Below are 20282 nucleotides of genomic sequence, written 5' to 3'. Positions count from 1 at the left end.
GAGGTAGTGCTGCATACGGAGCTGCAAGTTCAGCAGGCGACCGAATGGGTCTTTTTTGGATAGTTGATGCTGCGCGATTTTCGAGTTCAGCTTCAATGTAACCGGAGATGTTAGGCGCCCTGGTCTCATGCATTGAATAGGGAAACAATGATGGATGATCAAGACCGGGGAGTGTTGCATTGAGGGCTCTGGAGATGTATAAATACCACGAAGAGCACCGCAAAGCTTTGATTTAATTCAAACCGCAAAGCATTGTTCTCTCAGCATCACACAGCAAACATCATTTCTACTTTCGATTGTTCGAAGAAACCACTCGCAACCATGGTCAAGTTCACTCTTCTTCCTCTCGTTGCCCTTGCCACTCTGGCAGCCGCAAACAACTGCAAGACCAGCCTCAACTACTGCGGATACAACCTTCTTGGCATCGGTATGTAGCGTGCCATCTAGGGCTTGATGAGGATTGCATGTATTAACCGAAGCGGGTACCATAGGAAACTACGCCGCCCAGATCAATGAAGCTTTGAAAGCCGCCGGCCAACCAACCGATGACGCCCATATTCGCGAATCCCTTTTCCACTGCAATGGAGGAAACAACGGTGATATCTCGTGGACCACTTACTGCAGTGGTAGCTGCCAGGATGGGGGCTCCGGAAAGAGCGATTACTGCTAGATGAGTCGCCTTCTACATAGGTGCCGCATGGAGCAAAGCTAGTGATCAAACTGTCCATTTGTGTTTGGTCATGTCTGTCATTGTGTCAATTTAGTCAGCATGCAGTGTTTTATTCAACATATAGCCTGCATTAGAAGAATCAATAGCGCTTGAACCATCGAACTCCCTTTATAGTCCGTCAATCTGACGCCCTCTTTCACTTTAGATCACTCGTTTTTAGATACACTTCCTAGACAAATCAAACAGACACGCCTGTAGAATCGTAGCCCATGAGGTACTAGGAGTGAACATGGTATTTGATTGTATAGGTATTCACGCTAAAGCGGCTCATATAGTTTACTATATGGTTCTCTGATAAGTAAACTTCTCCAGGAAAATCACTCTATCATTACATGCACATATAATCGCAGCTATACTATTTGCCACATTAATCCAAAAATATATATATATATAGCGTACGATCAACAGCCTGCTGAATCCTTCCGCCAGTTATACTTTCTTACCACAGCCTTGAATGCTCGGACACAGGCCCAGCCTGCCATGCATTTCACTGCCCCAGCGAGCTCTAGTGGAGAGCTCGTCCCGTCGTCAAGTCCCTTTCCCATTGCTCGTGCCGTGTGCCGCTGGTTGTCTAAAATCTTCACCAGGACCTTATTCAATGAGAGCTCCTCCCCACGTGAATCGGTTATTATAAAGCCTGGGGTGCTTTTATTCTCCTGTGATTTATATTTAGTCAATAGCTCGGCTTTCATCGTCTCCAAAGCGATATAGAGAAACCAGTTCGAGTCAAAGGGCCCTTCCCGATGAGGCCACGCCTGGAGAAGCTCAATCGCGCGCCAGCGGATACTGTGATCACGGCAGACCATGGCTGTGCGATATAGGGTTGGAATCACGCCAGTGTTGATGCTAACGGCTGGAGGCTCGGGGAAGCTCTTCACGATTCTTTCCGCGAGTAAAACGATTTTCCGATAATCCGATGTATAATGTTCATATGCAGGTGTATTTCCGCCCAGGAGGCATGTCTTCAGGGAGACGGACAAGCCCAGCTGCTGTAAATAGAGCATGTCGGCCCCTCTTCGTTCTTTTGGACTAAGAGCCGAATATGAGCGGCGATAGAAGTGATCGAATGAGTCCATGTACTGGCTTAGGCTTGACCACGCCGCCAGCTGTCCTGACTGTAGGGCTTCATAATTGGACGCTATCTCTACAGCAGACAGACCCATGCAAGGTCCGGTGAATTGATAGACCGCTCTAAGAGTGGGATTGAAGGCTTGACGGGCCTGTTCTAGGCTATCAAATGCTACACTGCCGCCCCCACCTTGCTTTGACTCATCATCGATAGGCAGGCGGGACGCCTCCACCCCAAAGAGTGTGGACTGAATGCCTAGGTGGTCAAAGGTCTCGACTAAACACGGTTCGACGGCCTCCTCCCAGGGTACCCGGGAGACTGGAGCCTTTTGAGCCGTGTACTCCTTTAAGATTTGCAGACCACTTTTAAGGTGCCTAAAGGCATCATCGTACCGTCCCCGGAGCAGGTCCAACATAATGAAGAGCAAGCAGCAGGTCAGGATGACATCTCGCAGGCGCGGATCCTGTGACATACGGCGCTTGATCAAACAGGAAAAAGCCCGACCGAGTTGCTCAAGGGCGAAAGAATTCCAAATACTATACGCTTCCTGGATCAGCAATGGCATCCCTCTCATCTCCATGCCCTGATGGACAGCGCTCAGAGCGATCACTGCATGGTACACGGCTGGCTCGGACTGGCTCATCCGGAGAACCACTTCGCGCCAGAGTGATGAGTCGTAGAACTCGAGGATCATGGGCACTGTGCGGTGCTGGAAGTACGATAAACATCGTCGCTCGTCCGAGGTCATTGGCCAGGTAGGCCTGTGAGCAATCACCAGGGTCACCACAGGAACGGTGGCATCCACCCCGGCTTTCTTGGTGAGAGGCAGCCGATGTACATCATACCCATCACAAACACGACCGGTTGAGGTGCAATTCCGACACTTCTCAGGGGTTTCATCGCATTTAATGCGGCGAGCACTGCGAGCAACATTTAGAACATACCCACCCCACTTTTGGCAGCTTCCCACAGCTCACCGGCAGGAACGGCATCCAGTCCTAGATTTCCTTCCCACTGTTCGACGATGACCAGCTTCCATCGGTGCACCGGGGGACTGGAACGACCGGCAGGATTTCTGGATCTTCTTCATTGAATAGCTGGCCCAGGAAAGGCAGTCGGCAGTAGACATACAGGAATTCCTTCAGGACAAATTGCAAAGCTGGCGGGGGGGTGCGAGAAGTGTACATTAATTAGTACACAGCTGAGAGAGATGGTTGGGGGCGGAATTTTGGGATGCAGCGCGGAAATCAAGGGTACTCCCTGCTGAGGGCGCCTTAGCTGGCCTGACCGGCTGTCTGGGAGCGGCCGCTGCCGATCCATATCCATGATTAGTAGATTACGTTAGGAACATGTATCAGTGCAGATCCGGGTGGTGTCGGCTATCGAAAGTAACGTAACCGGTAAACAAGGCTGAACCACCTGTCACAAATTCTAGAATAGCACTCACAAGAGCCTCGAGTCGAGTGGCAGGAGTGATATGGGGACAAACGCGTGGGCTAAAAGATACAGGGGCAGAAGTGGCTGATTTTTCTAGATTTTCTCCAGTTTCCATTCATATGGATATTAGGATCGAGATCGCATTTTGTGCAGTGGAGAGGACCAAGTGGTGATGTCTTCGTCAGCGATTACCGGCCGCTGAGGGCTCTTTTCTAAACTGCTCTGGAAGTCCAGGAGTATCCATAGAGTGTGTGCGAGCTGTATGCATCTTCCTGCCAGGTCCGTAAGGCACATTGACTGGCCCACTAGGGACTGGTTGTGTCAGTACAGGCGTGAAGACTTAGGGCATGACTGAGGGAGGATGCTTATAGGATAACATTTGGTCTGTGGATATTTAGTTTCTTTCACATGGTTATCCTGGGAGATAGGAGAGAGTATATATTGACACGCATACGTCGAGGTTAACACTTGCTGAGGCCTTGTTTATTTGAGCGCATTACTTTCATTTCTCATGTTATGCATCATAATCAGTTGCCGGCAACATCAGACAGCATTAGAACATAAAGACCGTAAATGATCCATCACATAACCTCAAACTGATTTCCCCCCCCCCACTCACAAAGCTCATTAACCATTTTAAGACCTCATGACAACACTCTAGGCCTTATTCTCTGTAACATCAGGAGTAGCAGCCCCAGCCTTCCGCTTCTTGATGATAGTAAAGCCACCAACAAGCAGGAACAGCGCCTGCAAACCAAAGATCACAGCCAGAGTGACCATGGCACCAATAACACCAGCCACCGGTCTAGACACACCACCGCCACCACTCTTCGACGTGGCACCCGCGGAATCGGATCGCGAACCATCAGAATTGTACGACGCACACTTACCGTCCGTGTTTCCACAAACCTTGCACCACTCCTCAGTGTCCGTGACGGCAATCTTCTTCGTCTCCTCAACGAACTTCGACCACGGGATCGTGGCACTCGACTGACCATACAGGGGGAACTCCCGCGGCGCATCGTTGGACCCAGCGATGGTGCCGTTGTGGAAGATAAAGCGCACGTTGATCTCCGAGGCATCGGGGAATCCATCTGCAGTAGAATCGGTGATCAGCTCCCAAGACATGGACGACGCATAGTCTGGGATGCCGGTGAAGTTGACATCGGCCGCGGGGAGCTGCGCGAGCCCGAAGTACGAGAGGAAGGTTCCGTAGGAGCCGAACTGAACGTTGAGCTTGGTAGCACCCTTGGAGGTGATGGTCTTGTTGAGGCCCTGGAGCATCTCGCCGGCGAGCTGCGAGCCTGCAATTGCGCGGACGGTGTCGGTGGTGTTGTAGGCGAGGTTGTACTGCTCGACGTTGGCGAGCAGGAAGAGTTGCTCCAGTTGTTCGCTTGTGGGCGTGTTGGTCGTGTTGTGGATGCTGGCGACGTTGAGGTAGTCGTAGATGGTGTAGGCACTCTTGAAGTTCATCTTGTCCTTTGCGAAGGCGCCGTCCAGCATGGACGAGAGCGACTGGTAGAAGTCCGTGGTGGACTTGTAGAGGTCGTTGTACAGCGTCGAGCTGTAGTAGCTGTTGCTGCTGACCTTGGCGTTGTTGCAGCCTGTTGCGTCCTGCAGCCAGGTGTTGTCTTCGCTGTTTGTGCCGGTGGACACCAGGCTGAGCGGGATGAGCTGGTAGCCGCTCAACGGGGCGGAGATAGTCGTGCCGTTGGCCAGGGTCTCGTTGGCTGAGGACCCTACCGGCGGGTAGACACCCTGCATGAAGGCTACGCCGGAGTTCTGGAGGACTGCGTCCGAGGGCGAGGACGCGGTGAGCTGCTTCAGGTTCACGATGTCGGAGCTGATGCCCTCGATCTGCAGCGAGGAGCTCGAGTCAATGTACCGGTCGTGGTAGTAGCTACCGGCTTGGTAGACCTCGCTGTATCCGAGGTCGGTGAGCCGGGTGTTTCCTAGCACTTTGGGTGTGCGGTCTCCATGGCGGGCGAAGATGTATGCACCCAGGACCCTCTCCGCGGAAGCAAGGTCCATGGCCGTCAAGGCCAGCAGGAGGCTGGAGGGCTGGAAAGAAGGCCGCATTGTTGAGTGTGATCCCTTACGACTTATCTGCAGTAACAAGGTGGGGTAGGGCTGTTGGAAGGAAGTGAAGAAGCGGGGTGGGACTCGTTCAGTATTATTATACTCGCTAGGGTCTCACATCGACCGCGGAGACGTTATGTGATCATTATGACCCCTGCACTGATGGAGGGGTCGCATCCAGTGAAAAAATTTAGCTCTGCCATTTTTCTCCTCTTTTAATATACCTTGAAGGGGCAAGTTTCTACGGCGGTCAATGCCGGATGAACCTGGAATACACGCATGGTGGAGGAAGCCATTGGCTGGAAAGAAGCCAAACAGGCGTACTACTCCTAGTACTAGTCTCTAGCCCAGTGACTCCGAATGGACAAACAGGGTAACATATGGGAGTGGGGTATAGTTAACTACGGAAAATTTATTAGCTAATTGAGGACTATCGCTCGAAGATAATGGGCCATTGGATTAGCGTGCAGAAAGTGGAGTGATTTGTCGGCTTTGACTTCCAGGGTCTCAACAGGTCGTTATCGGAGTATATCGGCCAAGTCCGCGGTGCCAAGGCCCTGGTGAGATCCTCAGTGTCTATCAACACTCCGCGGGGATGCTTCTTCGGTTTGTTGTTGAGTCATACAAAGAATTGCCATGACTGATAAGATTCCATCGTCCCTGATCGGGATCAGATATGCCCTCTTTGCTTGCCCCCCTGTTTTACCAAGGTACTCCGGAGTTGGAGGTAAACTAGGGCTTGCTGTGACACGGGGCCAAAGGCCCGAGAGTCATTGAATGCCGACCCCTCAGTTTTCTCAGACTATTGACCAGTCCCCGTTGCTCCGCAGATAGGGCCGTCATGCAGCTAATGTAGCCCTTGACCGTGTGATGTTCTTTGCCTTCAGGCCAATACGAGTTCAGACTCCTCAACATGTCCCCTTCGGCTTAACTTTCTCATCGTTTCGGTGCAAATTTAACTGGTTGGTTGTAACTAAGGACGGATGCAAATGCCAACTGTGAAAACTCCCAAACTCCGACATGAAGACATCACATGACGAGTTTTGATGACATGTGGTGTGGAAATGCAATAAATAATCACAAAGAACATAGTGAAGCTAACTCGCCATGGACACACCCTTATCCCCCATAAGCTCGCATCCATTCCGTACAACTCCAACCAGACCACCGGTTTGCATGGCTTCAGAGCCGCCACCGGCAAGTCGGAATTCTATTTCGGCGAGTCCCTCCAGCCAGGTGACTCTCGTTTGTGCAGGGACTTCTAACTGCTGCAGCTGTTCACCCAGGGCCGCCAGGATATCAGCCAGGGCCAAGCCTTTGTTGGATTTCAAGGTATTCACAGTGTTGAGGCACGAAGTGACGTCGCTAGTAGCAAGAAGAGTAGTCATGATCTCTTGAATGTCAGCGGGGTGCGGTGCGGCTATGCAGTCATAAATCGTTCCATTTGTGATCAATTCCGGTTCAGGACGGGGTTGGTCTTTCGGCGCATTCTTGACAGGGAGCGGTATGCCTATATCACGTCAAAATCTCGGTCCGTAGAATTGTTTCGGTTGCACCTACTGCTTGCATGGCACGCTTGTAGCACGTTCAGTGCGCGACGCATGTCACCCTTACTCAATCTGACCAAGCTGTCCACAGCCTCCGGCTGAATGTTCACCTGCTCTTTTTCAATAACCAGGTCAACCAGTGACCTGATGTCCTGCTCCTTCAGCGGGCTAAAGCGGAACCGCGTGCAACGCGACAGAAGCGCGGGCGATAATTTGTGGGTATAGTTGGCAATAATGCAGAATCTCGTATTGGCTGTATATCTCTCCATAATCCGACGGAGTGCCATTTGCGCGGTTGCAGTCATGGCGTCTGCTTCGTCAAGGATGATCAACTTGTACGATGCGAGTGACGATCCACCGGAGGTCGGTTGGGGGGCCATGGAGAAGATCTGTTTCGTGCCTATACCAAGTAAGTTGACTGCCGAATCAAGTAGTTCCTTTCTGGGGGCACGAACTAGCAAAGGTCTTAATTTGTTCTCGGACAACATCAATGCCTCGATCGTCACTGGCATTCAGTTCGAGCACCATCTGGCGCATGTTTTTGCTCCCATATATCCGCCTTGCGAGCGCAAGGATTGTAGATGTCTTGCCAGTTCCCGGAGGCCCATACAGAAGAAGATGCGGTAGTCGCTATTATAGAGATTAGTGAAGGGGCAACGTTTTTGGTTTCGTGGCGCATACATTCGCATCGACAAATTTGTTAATTGTGGCTAAGATGTCCTTATGACCGGAGACGTCGTCGAGAGTGTTTGGTCGGTACTTCTCAACCCTGGAACGAATCAGCGAGCTAGTTATTAAAATAGTAATTTGAGACAAGTGCTCACCATGGCAGATTATCTTGAGCCTCGACAGGTAGGTCTGACACAACTCTCTTAGCTTTCCCACTGCTATTATCGGAGCTGAATTGGATTGTGCTCTTGGACGGAGCATCCACGTCCATTTCATCTTCGTAATCGGACATTTTGCCGTGAGATATTCACACGAGCCTATAATTGAGCCTCCAGGGGATTTAAAATAAATATTTGCACGCAAATAGAAGACGATAGGAAATTTGCAAAGCTGCTGGATGAAGCAAGACGCGTCAAAACACACCCGCGCGTAAAGAGGTTCGGCGCCGGAAAATCATTTCATTGCTTCAGGAGCTCAGCCCTATAGGTGATGACATGCACCTCCCGCCGTCTGGCAGCACCGCCATCAACGACCTTCAACGCTACTTCTTACTCCAACAATCCTCGATAGACAGGCGCTAAAGGGGATTGATCATATCATTATATTATCCACCATGCCGGTGAGTGGTTTGCGGTCGTTAATTCGACGATACCCCGACCGTTCCCTTCTCTAACGCAGTCCAGGCATACCACTCCGTCTTCCTCCAGGATCAGGGTATCCCCGTAATAGGTACGCCGCTACAACCCCTCCTGATACGCCTTTAGCAAAATACGACACCATACCAGATCTACACACCCACAATATTCCTCAGACTGACTCCATACTCTCCTCCCCGACAGGCAACTTTCCTATCCTTCCCCTCCGCACCCGCACTCGCGGCCCCGCATACACCCTCCCCCCGCTACCGCCCAATGTCCCCGACACCGAAATCGCCGTCGACAGCGAGTCGTACGACTGTGTAGACGAGATCCTGTCTCTCTTCCGCGCCAATGTCTTGTTTCGGAACTTCGAGATCAACGGCCCCGCCGACCGCATGCTCATCTACGGCACCTTGTTCATCAGCGAGTGTCTCGGGAAGGTCAGGCCGAACATGACCGCCCTCGAAGCTGGCAAGGTACACAATCGGATGCGATACACACCCGTGCTTAATGTAAATGTGCGACGGAGACACTGACTGCGATATGCGTTGCTAGGCTCTTAACAACGTTGCGCTCGACTCCTTCGCCATCCCGGGCGATGCCTCCTTCCCCCTTAACCAAGCTTTCGAGCCGCCCCGCGATCGCCAGGATGCTGAGACACTGAGAGCGTATGGCTACCCTGATCTTTTGCTCCGGTGGGTCGGAAGCTAATATACTGTGCTATAGATACCTCTCGCAGGTACGACAGGAGATTGCTATCCGTCTACATGCCAGATTATACCCCGGTGGCGTTGGCCCTTCAAAGGTAGGGGATTCCATGTATTTGGCTTTAGATTATGGCGTTGGTCGCTAATATGTGAGGTACAGTGGTGGTTGAGTTTTGCGAAGAGAAAGTTTATGGGCAAGAGCTTCTAGGTGATGCGTTTTCTTTTGTTTGGTCACTATTCAGCGTACAAAGCGTATGAAAGCAACCATTTAAGAATTTCCGATTTCATTTTCTAAAAACTATATTGTATCCGAATTGTGATATATCTAGATATGGATTGCTTATTCTTGTTAAGGTTCAGACTCAAGCGTACTGCGTAGTAGATGAGCCTTGTGTATGCTGTACTTGTATTGGTATATCTTTATGCGGTATGCCGCATGGCATGGCGTATTTTTATCATCATGGCTGGCCAGAAATATCCTAGTCTACATGGCAACAATGCAAAATTAATCCAAAGGAGCTCCTATCACTTCATCTCGACATCCACACCGCTGCCACTGTCGACTGCGGTGGTGGGCGTATCCTGTGTCAAGACCTTTCTCTTCTTTCGGCTTGGGTTGCCCGCGGCCTGAATAGTTTGTTGAGTAGGGATTACTCGGACACCGTGAAATATATAGCCCTCCGCGCCACCGCGCATGGACATTAGGGGGTGAGTACGCCCGGGGAGCACCTGCCAGGGACGTACCCGGGAGTTTTGAAGTGTGGGTGCTAACAACAGGGTGGGATCAAGATAAAATTCATCCATCAGTTCCGAAAGTTCAGAATCTTGGAGCTCATTTTCATTTGCATCGTTTTGGTCGCTTGACTGTAGCCTTTGTTCTTTTAGTTGTTGCTTTCGGGCTATGAATGCCGTTTTCCTCGGTGTTGAGTAGAGATCCATTAACTCGGTCAAGGGCTCGATTGATGGAGAGTAGACTGCGACATGGGCTGAGCCGGTTAATAGTGGAACTGCATACTTCAGCACGCTTGAAGGATCCATGACGGTTGCGACGATGAGCCCGTCGAATTCTCCAGCCCGGGCTTCGTTAACGACGCTCTGGATTCGTGTCCACCTGTTGCGCTTCCGGTAATAAGCGCCTCGCTTGTTGGATTTCATGGTATATAATTCGGCCTCGGGAATGACCTCTGGCTCTTCGGAGTAGATCGGATCAGCATTAGGATCCAAAAGTTGCAGCCAGGAGAGGGTCTTTAGATGTTGGTGAAGAGGATGTGTCTCGTCGGGATTATCTAGGTTATAACCGAAGTATTTCAGGAGAGAGAGGTTCGGTTGCTTGTGTGGATGAAGGTACGTTATGCTGTTTCCGGATGCGGACATATGACCTGGGCGACCTGGGCGACGAGTGGAAGAATCAGTGGGTAATTGTTCCTCATCCTGCGCCTGTCCTGCTTCGGTCTTCTTGGGTTCGTCGGATGACCCTTGCTCCTCATAGTCATCACCGTCATGTGGGTACAAAATTCCCATCCTCTCGGCCATCGCTGCGACTACCAAGCCTCCCGTATCGTCGACAACAAGATAGCGACCATTAGGCTTCGCCGCAATAGCCTCATCGAGAGAAACATCTCCACCATGGTGTACATTTCCCCAGCAGCCCAAGAGCCCGATCATTTCATCGCGCAGCTCCATAATACGCGCTGCGCCCTGGTCTTCCATCATATGATTCGTAAGAATGCTAACATCCATCGGAAGAACCGTGAACCGCTTCATATATTTTCTGCGCTTCCGCAGCATATATTTGGCGAGCGAGAAACTTGTCTTCTGATCCAAAGTTTGATGAGACTCCAGAAGTTTGGAGATAATTTCCCGTCCAGCGCCACCGGACTCTTTTTTCAGCGCCTCGATCTCCTCCCACGTCAGCTTCTGAGTTGATGCGTCGTCGACGATCTCGCGATTTGTGCGCATGGGAGTCCCATCTTCGTTTGTGTCGAGCTCGTCGCCTTCTCCCTCTCCCTCCTCGATCAATGTCTCGGCATGCAGCTCAGCTGCGGGAACCATACGTAGACAGCTGCCATCCTCTTCGTCTGCGTCATCAAGGATCTCGAAGGTCAGATAGAAAGGTCTCCCGATGATCTGGTTCGCGGGGAAGCTTCCGAATTTTCCCAAGAAGACTGTTCTAATTCATTCGGTCAGTACAATGCTATTTCCTGTATAACGCAGCAAACGACAGTCATAGGACTGGGCAGGTACTGTGTACATACGAGTCAGGCACGATCTTCTGAATCTTTGTGAACTCGGAGGGAAGCCGCAATGCGACGAATTGGTGGGGACGGACGTAAGAGTGCATCGTATCGGACACGCAGTAAAAGATATACGGAAAAAAAAACAAGCAAGGATGAGTATTAGATCATGGTCTCCTGTAGCACAGAAATTATACCAGAATGGACCCAAAAATTCTCCGCAAAGTTAAGAATCCGCGTACAACATGCGCGGGTGTCCCAGTGCTCGTTTTACTTTTTTTGCGATAGCGCACGGACCATATTATATGATCTACACTTCGTTCGGATCAGATGTTATTCCGTCCGATGGATACAGTGTGATGTCAAAAGTTTGAACCCTTCCAGTTGATCGCCCTACATACCACTTAAGTCAACTTCAGCAAGTTCAGTTGACTACCTACGGATAGGCCTATACACGCATTGAAATGGCACCTAGAAAGGAGTTAGATCCTCAGATTCGCTCACGTATATGTGAACTATATAGTATTGGCTGGGGCCCTACTAAAATCCATCGCAAATACCCCGAAATACCGCTTTCTACTATCAAAACTACTATACGTCGGGAGCCAATTCGGGTCAACAATACTACGCGCGCGCGTTCTGGCCGCCCTCGGAAGCTTACTGAGCAACAACGTGATCATATATATGATTTAGCTCGTTCTGAACCTCATATAAAGTTGAATGATCTACTATCAAAGGTAGACCACGTGGTCAAACGCCGTTCTATTCAACGCCTACTGAGTGAAATGGGCTGCCGTAAAACGGAAGCGGCTAAGTCAACCTGAAATCAAGCCTATACACGCAGCCAAGCGGCTTGCCTTGTAACGGTGTTCGATGAGTGGCTGGTGTGGCGGTTGATAGAGCATCGTGGCTTCGCATTTGCTGCAAGGTAAGCATATTGTTTCCTTGGGCCATGCCAGGTGGATCGCCTGACTCATTCGGAGAGAATGCATTCTCATAGAAATTATCTTTTATCTCCTAGGATTATGATGAACTCACAAAGTCGGAGACATCAAGTTCATTCCTTGAGAAGGAGGGGAATTCCACAAAGTCTACGCACTTAGGAATCATACTTCGTCATCACAGTCAATGCCACTAGGAGCAAAGCTAAGGCCGCTAAGCCTTTACGATACAAAATAATGTTTCATAACGGGCCAGGTCATATTCGATACGTTGCCGACTTCATAGCAGCCGTTTCAAAGCTCCATCGGCGATTGAATTGATCCAACGAGGCATTCAGTTACTTATCCATCTCCCAAAGACAGCTTTTGTTCTTCCAGCACTATCATGAATATGCTTCAATGCTACCCGAGTTATATAGACACAGCTCGGGCGCAACAGGTCAATCAAGTGTGGAGCTATATCTTCCTGTGTATTGTTAATATCAATCGCCATACTAGAGACCGTGTCCAAGGTATCAGAAGACTTTTGCCTCCATTCTTCCAGTTCTGAAGAGAAGGGCTGGATGGAATGACTCAGAATATACCAGTGCAGTCGGCCGCCGCTAAACCATCTATAAATTGTTTGTGGGTTTCCATTTGCTTTAGATCAGACCTTATGCTGAGCATTGGCCAATCAATGGTTAGGCACTCTCGGTCCACAGTATACTTGATTGTTTCCGTTAAAATGAGAAGATGTTGAGTAGAATACTACGATGCTTATATAGATCTCTTTATCCCCATGTTTCAAAGTCAGGGGATTGTATATTCGGTGTTCAGAGAGACAATTTACATATAGAGAAAAGCGAGCCCGATATACCACCGGAAGGTGGCCTTCCAGGCTGGTTAGTTGTCGGAGGCTCGTTTCTTGCCCTATTTGTACATTTGGCTTCTTGAATGTGTACGTCTCACGGGGTTGCCGGTCATGGGCTCCATATTACACCGTCAAGGGAACACCGACTTCTCCGGGCTGCAGTTCTTTAGTGGGATGGCATGCCTACTGGGAGCATGTGTAATTGCAGCAGCAACTTACCTGCTAGGTAATCTGCGTCAAAACAGAAAAGATCTGATACGGCCTGGCTATGCAGATATCAATGAAAGTATTGAGCCCGTCAGCCTTTGACGAGGCTATCATTCTAAGCAAAGCTCCGTCTGTCTCCTCCAATAACCCGGAAAGGGTAGTATGTTTTAGATCTCTTAATTAAGCCCTGGTGGTGGGGTACCATTTTCAGCTCGATATCTCGAATTGATCACGCATCCTCCAGAATAACAGACACTGTGTGGCGATCAGAATAAACCCCGAAGATTGCACGATGCTGTCTATGTCCAATTATTTATGAGAAAGGAGCATCATAAGGGCCGATGACTCTTGAAAGTGGCTAAAGTGGCGGGTGGATCATGTGGTGGCTGTGGCTGAGCTACTATAATACGTAATGTGGGGTTGACGATACCAATACGGTCGAAAACAAGGGATGCCTTGATTTTAGGCAGTGAGATGGCTTGCTGGATCAGTAATTAGTGTAAGTACGGAGGAACGTTCCGACCCAAAGGCTGGCCACCGGAAATTCGCCTTGTTACCCACCCAAAGCCCCATAATTAAGTTGACGACTCACTAGTCTATCCGGAAATCTGGGTGCCTGTTATCAACATCTATCTATTGTGAATTGCATCTCTCCTCGGATCCTGTCAGGAACCATTTGAAGAGGCTGTATGGGACAAAGCCATGGCAGTTATTGTCTGACGGACATCTCTCACGCAAAGTGTCTATTGGCCCCCAGCCTTATCTTGAGCCACCGTTACGTATGCTCACGAAATAGCTTTGAGCCACGTCTCACTGTCCGATCTATCATTCGCGCATGAGGGAAACGAGATTCATTAATTCGTTCCCTTTGTCATACACCTTTGATTGGTCGCTCTTAGCGTGCTCACCTTGCATTCATTAAAAGGCGCTGCCTTAGATTAAATATACGTCTGCCTTCATGGTCTTGCGCAAACGGGCCCCGCCACACCTGTACAGTCTCAACAAGGGTAATGCTCGTTCTGAACCTCGCTCTGCGATCTCACAGATCTCCCCTACCTCCAAATCTGTGTCGTCTTCATCCCCGAAGCGCTTAACCCGCCCGAGACGAGCTCAAAGCTCTCCACAGCCCCATCGACTTCCTTCTCAAGAATCAATATATTCTCCTGATCTCAACACATCCCCAGCATTTGATTTAATGCCCCTGGAGCAAGCCCAGAGGTCTCCAGTTCGATCCTCACCGAGCGAAAACATGAACCCATGGGCGGATGAACTGGTGGAGCGACCCGGCCAGAACCAGCAGGGATATAACGGCTCGGGACAATCGGTCGCTGATAATGCTCCACCAGCCGAGAGTGCGGAGAATAGAAGGGGAGATCGGGTGCCGTCTATACTTGTTGCTGGTACCCAGCGGAGGATGGCCGCAAACGAATGGCAGCAGAATGGAGACGTCAACGAGGCTCCCGACTGGGAACACGTAGGAAACTCCCCAGCTCCGCTGCAGTCCAACAATCCGTTCTTGAAGCCACGTCAGCCTGAACAGAATCCATGGGATGATAGAAGCCCTCGCCCGTTCTCAGAAGCAACATCTGCATCACATGAGAGTGCAAATGCACGTTTAGGACAAGGTCCGATTGGCCTTTTCATTTATCTAAAGCATAATTTCCACGAGCGCAACGCTAACGCACGACAGATGAAGGGTATATTCCGATGACAGCGCGGTTATCGCTTTTCGACCAGCCATCAGAGTCTCCCTGGGCTGGAGAACGTTCTGCAGTACCCCCGCCGATCCTGCACGAAAACCAGTACCCTGCCCAAGATTCACCATACCCCCCTCAATCAGCAGCTGGGGTTGCGAACGCTCAGTCTCCTTTCCAACAGCCTCAGACTACTCCTTACGACAATCCAAATACATATCCTCCACAGCCGCATCAGCAAGGAAATCAAGCAGAGTTATCACCAAAGAATGAGATAGGTACCCCTGCTACTGTTTCTACCGCAAACACTGGGTCTTCACATGTTCTCATTGATCTCAATGAGGCATCGGATACACATACACAAACGAACCAGCATACGGCAGCGTCCTCCGTGTATTCCGACATACCCGGGGGCCAACCACATCCATCACCCTCACAGAACAGTCAACTAGGCGCTGCGCCACCTCTTCCTGACCGGTCAAATATTGCACAGCCTAGTCAATCGAGTTTCGGTACTCCAGTCTCCGAAACTGAAGCAAAGAGGCAGCATGAACAGAGATCTGAAACTTATTCGATCAGACATGTCAACTGGACTGACGCCTCAGGAAAGCTTCGCGACTGCCCGATTCTTGCTCAAAATAAAAATGGGCCATGCCCATTGCTAGCGCTGGTTAATGCTCTCGTGCTGCGGTCAGGCCCCGATGCCCAGCCTCCTATAGTCAGGGCTCTACAAACACGAGAGCAGATATCTCTTGGTCTGTTAATCGAAGCTTTGTTCGACGAGCTAACGACATGCTTGGGGCCCGATGATGAGCTTCCAGACATTGAAGCCCTGAGTAGATTCTTGACTATGCTCCACACGGGCATGAATGTCAATCCACAACTCACACTGGTAGGGGATTCTGTTACACTCAGGGTGATTTTGTTGTACTGACAACGAAGTAGGAATCTAGCGATTCAGTAGGCACGTTCTTAGAAACTAGTGATATTAAGTTTTATGGCACTTTCGGCGTCCCGCTGCTACACGGCTGGATCGCTGAACCGTCTACGGAGGCCGATGAAGCGTTGACTCGTGTGGCTCGGTTTTATGAAGATATCCAACTTCTCCCCTTCCGCAAACAAGAACTTGAGGATCGTGTATTTCGAGGCGGGTCACTCACTCCAGAGGAAGAGCAGAGCATGAAAGATATTCAAATCATTCAGCATTTTACGGAGATCGAGAATGCCACCCAGCTCAGCACATTCGGGATACAACACTTGGCAGAAAAACTGGCGCCTGGGTCTCTATCGATTCTATTTCGCAATGACCACTTCTCTACCCTCTATAAACACCCACAAAACCATCAGCTTTTCACACTAGTCACGGATGCTGGGTATTCTCATCGGGCGGAAATCGTATGGGAGTCTCTCGTTGATGTCAATGGATCACAATCCGGCTTCTTTGCGGGTGACTTTCGTCCTGTCAGCCATACCTCAACCGGAGCCTCCGATCCATCCGGTCCAAGAACGTCCAGCAATGCTATGCATTCTGGAGTCTCCTCAGCAGTCTCACAAGAGCAGCAGGGCAGGGCGTTGTCTCCACAGGAACAGGCTGATGCAGATTATGCTTATGCTTTGTCTCTTCAACTACAGGAGGAAGAGCAGCAAGCCAGTGGCCGGACTCCCCGTGACCGTAATCAGCGGGCTTCCGTTCCAAACTACCCTCGAGGGCCCTCTGAGGGACCAGCCCCCGCTCGCCACCGCTCTACAGGACATCGTCCATCACAGCAACCTGAACGGCACTCGCCGTCTCAGAACGCCGATGATGTTCCACCGCCTTCTTATGAGCAGGTAGCCAATAATGCGGCCTATCAGTCACCTCCACGAAACTCCAATAATAGAGCTGCGCCTTATGTAGCTCCATATCAGAGAGCGCAGTTCGGAAGACGACCACCAGGTGTGCCTATAGCAATTGGACCATCGGATCGCCCTAAAGACCGAAATAAGGATTGTATAGTCATGTGAACTCACCAGGATTTCTACTCCGTACGCTACCGGTGCTGGTTTGACGATATACTTGATGACGAAACGAAATAATACTGGTGTATGGACCTATGTACTTTATATATATAGACACGAATCGGGAAGGGCGGTTGTATCTTTTTCTGCATTGTTCAGAAAGGCGAGATATTACTTGCCTGGTCGTGTTAGGGCAACAAGGCGCTTTTCCTTTTTGATGGAGCGGGTTTACCGGCTAATCGTATATGGTTGTGGCTTTTTATTGTAGATCCCTACTACAATTGTTAGGAGGGTTTGTCTGTGCCTATGCATTTAGGCTGTTTCTATAGCGTTCCGGAATATAGGTCATTTCCGACGGGAGAATTTCTTTCATCTTTTGTAATTCCACGGAGGAACTTGAGCCAACATGTGACATGACACTTATACTAGATTGTTCCCCAATCTCCTCGGTCAGAACCATTCCGCAAGTTGTCCTTCTTTCTATTTGGCCGTGCAGAAACCCTTCTGCGCCTACATTGCAGCGTCTCGGCACCGACAGATCCATCTCCGATATCTGAGACAGGTTCCCAGCACGTTTGTTAAATAAAAGGCCGCCATGGGCCACCTAATTGGAGGAAGATACATGGACTCCTTTTCTTGAATTATGTCCTGTTTCATTGATACTCTTAGACCCTGTCTGTGAATGGTCAGGTATCGGAAATTATGCAGGCGGAGTTTACTCCATGGGGATGCAAAAGTCTCGAAACAGGGCATATGGTGTATAGACTGGTTATACGGACTGTCGCGCCGTCGGGGAAATAGATGATGAAAACACCAATGGCTTTCTCCATACTACTGTATTGGGCTGCATTGCTTGATTGGTATGGCGTGCTAGTAGTCAACTACCTATCTGATGATCGTCTTATGCATTCCTGTTCCAGTTGGCGAGATGCATGCAAGGTGCCTCCAGACAGCACCTATAGCAAGAGACTCCAAGGTTTCATCCTTCGAGGGGCACTCGAATCAGCTAATCGGTCAAGAACCACTGTTAATCAATTTCAAATGCCCCTAATGCACGATGACTGGTGTCATGTTCACCAACATCTGTTGGCCTATAGTAGTTCTACCTTTCCTCAGGGTTTCCAACTTGACATTAGTATATAAACGACCATCTCTCCCTCATGCTCTGACCGCACGGGCTTCCAAATAGATTTCACAGGTCTTGAGTCACCTCTGAGCTCTTGTAATCATGCAAATATTACGGCCTTTAGCTCTCACGGCCTTTCTTAAAGGCTCCTGGGCCCTTGGTGCCAATTGTACAGGGTCTTTCGATGCCATCTCGGTCTCTGATTTCGTGGCGAAAATAAATCCCGGGTGGAACTTGGGCAACAGTCTTGACGCTACCCCGAATGAAGATTCTTGGAATAATCCCCCCGTTCAAGAATCGACCTTTGACTATGTCAAGTCAGCGGGATTTAAAAGTGTTCGCCTTCCAGGTGCGTGGATACATAGTCCCTTCTCTTTCGAGAGACTATCCCCATATATGCTGACAATACCAATAGTTACTTGGACACATCACTTCACTAGTGAATCTCCTGACTGGACCGTTGATCCAGAATGGCTGCAGCGAGTTTCTGATGTTATAGACATGATCACGTCTCGTGGTCTGTACACTATTGTCAATGTCCATCATGGTAAGCTATCCAAGAACACCTAGAAACATGGCTTAGCCACTGGCTAACAATCTAGACTCGTGGGAATGGGCGGACGTCACTCAATCCGATGCAAATATCACGCAAATTGAGCAAAAGTTCGAGAAACTTTGGTATCAGATTGCTACTAAATTGGCTTGCAAGTCAAGCATGGTCGCTTTCGAAACCATCAATGAACCACCTTGCAACACTGCGGAAGATGGTGCCAAGATCAATAAATTCAATGAGATTTTCCTCACAGCAATCAATCGTGCTGGGGGCTTCAATGCAAAGCGAGTCGTCAACCTGGTAGGTGGAGGGATGGACAGTGTGAAAACTTCCCAGTGGTTCAAGGCCCCTGCCAATATTACAAACCCATGGGCTCTTCAATTCCATTTCTATTCTCCTTGTAAGCAGGCTAGATCCCTTTTCACAACTCAGTGCTAACGCTCTCATACAGACGACTTTATCTTCAGCGCATGGTAAGTAGCATTTAACCTTCTATTGGTATTATCACCATACTCAACTTTCCTAGGGGTAAGACTATTTGGGGCTCAGACTCAGATAAGAATGAGCTTGACAGCGCCCTCGCCCTCCTTCGAGGTAACTTCACCGATATTCCCATCGTCCTTGGAGAGTTTGATGCCTCTCCAACCAACACCGAGCCAGCAGCACGCTGGAAATATCACGACTACCTCATTCGCACCACGAAGAAGTACAACATGAGCCCTATCCTCTGGGACAACGGACTTGACCACCTGGACCGCTCATCAGGCATCTGGCGCGACCCAACATCAATCGAGATCCTCACCAACGGAAACGAGGCCAACAGTCTTCCCGACAGCACCGTGGACACCTCCGCAACCAGCCAATGGTCTTCAGCATACATTTACCACAAAGTTGGAACAGAAGTCACTGACCAGACTCTCCCCTTCCTGCTCAACGACAACACCCTCGTCTCCATCGAAGACTCGAAGGGTACCGCCCTAAAGGCAGACACAGATTATACCGTCTCCGGTTCCAACATCACATTCCCTGCCTCATTGCTCTCGACCTATTACTCGGAAACGTCCGAGCCCGGCCTCCTCCCCAACTTCACCCTCAAGTTCTCATCAGGAGCATCTCCCGTTGTCCAACTCGTCCAATGGGACACTCCAACACTCTCAAAGACCTCCGCCGCCGCCTCATCCGTCTCAGGATCCGACCTCTCCATCCCTATCACATGGAAAGGCATTCCTAAACTCGCCGCTGTTAAGGCCGTCCTCAGCGATGGCACGTACCTATTCGACGACTTCACCCAATGGTTTGGTCCTTTTGCTGAAGCCAGAACAGTAAGTCCCCCTTCCCTTTCCCCACTCTCGATAATACTGCAGTGATTATTGACATCCTTGTTCCAATCTACAGACATACAGTGGCCAATGGAACTGGGATGACGCGAACGTGATTCTCACACAGGCTACGGTTGAGGCTGTTGTTGCTGCAGGTCAGGATGCCGTTTTCACATTCGAATTCTATCCACGTGTCGACACGACCACCAACACGGCCAATTTTACTTTGACTGTTTGAGAGCTGTAGTAGCTATCATTATTTGTATGGATATGGTTGTTTTTTTTTTTTTTTTTTTTTTTTTTTTTTTTTTTGATTTTTTTTTTTTTTTTTTTTTTTTTTTCTTTGATTTGTATTGAATTAAGCTTTCATGTTAGTTTGAGCAATTGGTAATGTTGGAAAATGCTAGGTTCAGCTTAGTATATAGGCTCTAGGTATAGCCGCTGGTTCTTCAAGCTAGTTATAGACAAAATGGACCAGTTGAAT

General features: G+C 49.6%; 8 protein-coding genes across 8 annotated transcripts; 4 read left to right on the top strand and 4 right to left on the bottom strand.

Annotated features, from left to right (window-relative positions):
* Positions 1 to 321: 321 nt before the first annotated feature.
* On the top strand, positions 322 to 670 carry BDV37DRAFT_270216 (uncharacterized protein; the record flags this gene model as incomplete). Its single annotated transcript, XM_032084518.1, has 2 exons — positions 322 to 427; positions 492 to 670. 2 exons carry the CDS (start codon positions 322 to 324, stop codon positions 668 to 670), a joined length of 285 nt encoding a protein of 94 aa, XP_031943326.1.
* Positions 671 to 1131: 461 nt separating this feature from the next.
* Positions 1132 to 2838, bottom strand: BDV37DRAFT_270215 (Zn(II)2Cys6 transcription factor; the record flags this gene model as incomplete). The annotated part of the gene is made up of 2 exons (XM_032084517.1): positions 1132 to 2719; positions 2777 to 2838. The coding sequence occupies 2 exons, from the start codon at positions 2836 to 2838 to the stop codon at positions 1132 to 1134; spliced, it is 1650 nt and encodes a 549-aa protein (XP_031943325.1).
* Positions 2839 to 3622: 784 nt separating this feature from the next.
* On the bottom strand, positions 3623 to 5779 carry BDV37DRAFT_72469 (histidine phosphatase superfamily). The gene has a single exon (XM_032091122.1). It carries the CDS (start codon positions 5313 to 5315, stop codon positions 3894 to 3896), a length of 1422 nt encoding a protein of 473 aa, XP_031943324.1. The 5' UTR covers positions 5316 to 5779; the 3' UTR covers positions 3623 to 3893.
* A 542-nt stretch (positions 5780 to 6321) lies between these two features.
* BDV37DRAFT_72428 (replication factor C subunit 3) lies at positions 6322 to 8080 on the bottom strand. The gene is made up of 5 exons (XM_032091121.1): positions 7687 to 8080; positions 7544 to 7631; positions 7318 to 7492; positions 6876 to 7262; positions 6322 to 6825 (listed from the first exon to the last, which is right to left on the bottom strand). The coding sequence occupies exons 1-5, from the start codon at positions 7821 to 7823 to the stop codon at positions 6413 to 6415; spliced, it is 1200 nt and encodes a 399-aa protein (XP_031943323.1). The 5' UTR covers positions 7824 to 8080; the 3' UTR covers positions 6322 to 6412.
* On the top strand, positions 7970 to 9243 carry BDV37DRAFT_72391 (actin-related protein 2/3 complex subunit 3). Its single transcript, XM_032091120.1, has 6 exons — positions 7970 to 8150; positions 8215 to 8260; positions 8371 to 8645; positions 8725 to 8837; positions 8896 to 8974; positions 9037 to 9243. Exons 1-6 carry the CDS (start codon positions 8145 to 8147, stop codon positions 9082 to 9084), a joined length of 567 nt encoding a protein of 188 aa, XP_031943322.1. The 5' UTR covers positions 7970 to 8144; the 3' UTR covers positions 9085 to 9243.
* Positions 9244 to 9401: 158 nt separating this feature from the next.
* trm6 (tRNA 1-methyladenosine methyltransferase subunit GCD10) lies at positions 9402 to 11217 on the bottom strand (the record flags this gene model as incomplete). Its single annotated transcript, XM_032086782.1, has 2 exons — positions 9402 to 11046; positions 11132 to 11217. 2 exons carry the CDS (start codon positions 11215 to 11217, stop codon positions 9402 to 9404), a joined length of 1731 nt encoding a protein of 576 aa, XP_031943321.1.
* Positions 11218 to 14701: 3484 nt separating this feature from the next.
* BDV37DRAFT_72384 (uncharacterized protein) lies at positions 14702 to 17058 on the top strand. Its single transcript, XM_032091119.1, has 2 exons — positions 14702 to 15694; positions 15748 to 17058. Exons 1-2 carry the CDS (start codon positions 14816 to 14818, stop codon positions 16804 to 16806), a joined length of 1938 nt encoding a protein of 645 aa, XP_031943320.1. The 5' UTR covers positions 14702 to 14815; the 3' UTR covers positions 16807 to 17058.
* Positions 17059 to 18028: 970 nt separating this feature from the next.
* BDV37DRAFT_292556 (putative extracellular endoglucanase) lies at positions 18029 to 20050 on the top strand (the record flags this gene model as incomplete). The annotated part of the gene is made up of 6 exons (XM_032089206.1): positions 18029 to 18275; positions 18342 to 18473; positions 18529 to 18879; positions 18931 to 18952; positions 19006 to 19801; positions 19875 to 20050. 6 exons carry the CDS (start codon positions 18029 to 18031, stop codon positions 20034 to 20036), a joined length of 1710 nt encoding a protein of 569 aa, XP_031943319.1. The 3' UTR covers positions 20037 to 20050.
* Between the last annotated feature and the right edge of the window lie 232 nt (positions 20051 to 20282).

Source organism: Aspergillus pseudonomiae (assembly GCF_009193645.1).
Source record: "Aspergillus pseudonomiae strain CBS 119388 unplaced genomic scaffold BDV37scaffold_19, whole genome shotgun sequence".
Taxonomy (NCBI): domain Eukaryota; kingdom Fungi; phylum Ascomycota; class Eurotiomycetes; order Eurotiales; family Aspergillaceae; genus Aspergillus; species Aspergillus pseudonomiae.
Note: the sequence above shows the minus strand (reverse complement) of the source record. Positions and strands in the feature narration are given on the sequence as shown.

What these genes read in the sequence shown, in the direction of transcription:
- BDV37DRAFT_72469 (XM_032091122.1), bottom strand. Translation starts at nt 5,315, where the DNA reads ATGCGGCCTTCTTTCCAGCCCTCCAGCCTCCTGCTGGCCTTGACGGCC.
- BDV37DRAFT_72428 (XM_032091121.1), bottom strand. Translation starts at nt 7,823, where the DNA reads ATGTCCGATTACGAAGATGAAATGGACGTGGATGCTCCGTCCAAGAGC. An exon ending in GCTCAAGATAATCTGCCATG is followed by an intron (nt 7,632 to 7,686) that starts GTGAGCACTTGT and finishes GATTCGTTCCAG; the next exon opens with GGTTGAGAAGTACCGACCAA. An exon ending in ACAAGCGTGCCATGCAAGCA is followed by an intron (nt 6,826 to 6,875) that starts GTAGGTGCAACC and finishes GACGTGATATAG; the next exon opens with GCATACCGCTCCCTGTCAAG.
- BDV37DRAFT_72391 (XM_032091120.1), top strand. An exon ending in CCGCCCTCGAAGCTGGCAAG is followed by an intron (nt 8,646 to 8,724) that starts GTACACAATCGG and finishes ATGCGTTGCTAG; the next exon opens with GCTCTTAACAACGTTGCGCT. An exon ending in GATGCTGAGACACTGAGAGC is followed by an intron (nt 8,838 to 8,895) that starts GTATGGCTACCC and finishes ACTGTGCTATAG; the next exon opens with ATACCTCTCGCAGGTACGAC.
- BDV37DRAFT_72384 (XM_032091119.1), top strand. Translation starts at nt 14,816, where the DNA reads ATGACAGCGCGGTTATCGCTTTTCGACCAGCCATCAGAGTCTCCCTGG. An exon ending in TCAATCCACAACTCACACTG is followed by an intron (nt 15,695 to 15,747) that starts GTAGGGGATTCT and finishes ACAACGAAGTAG; the next exon opens with GAATCTAGCGATTCAGTAGG.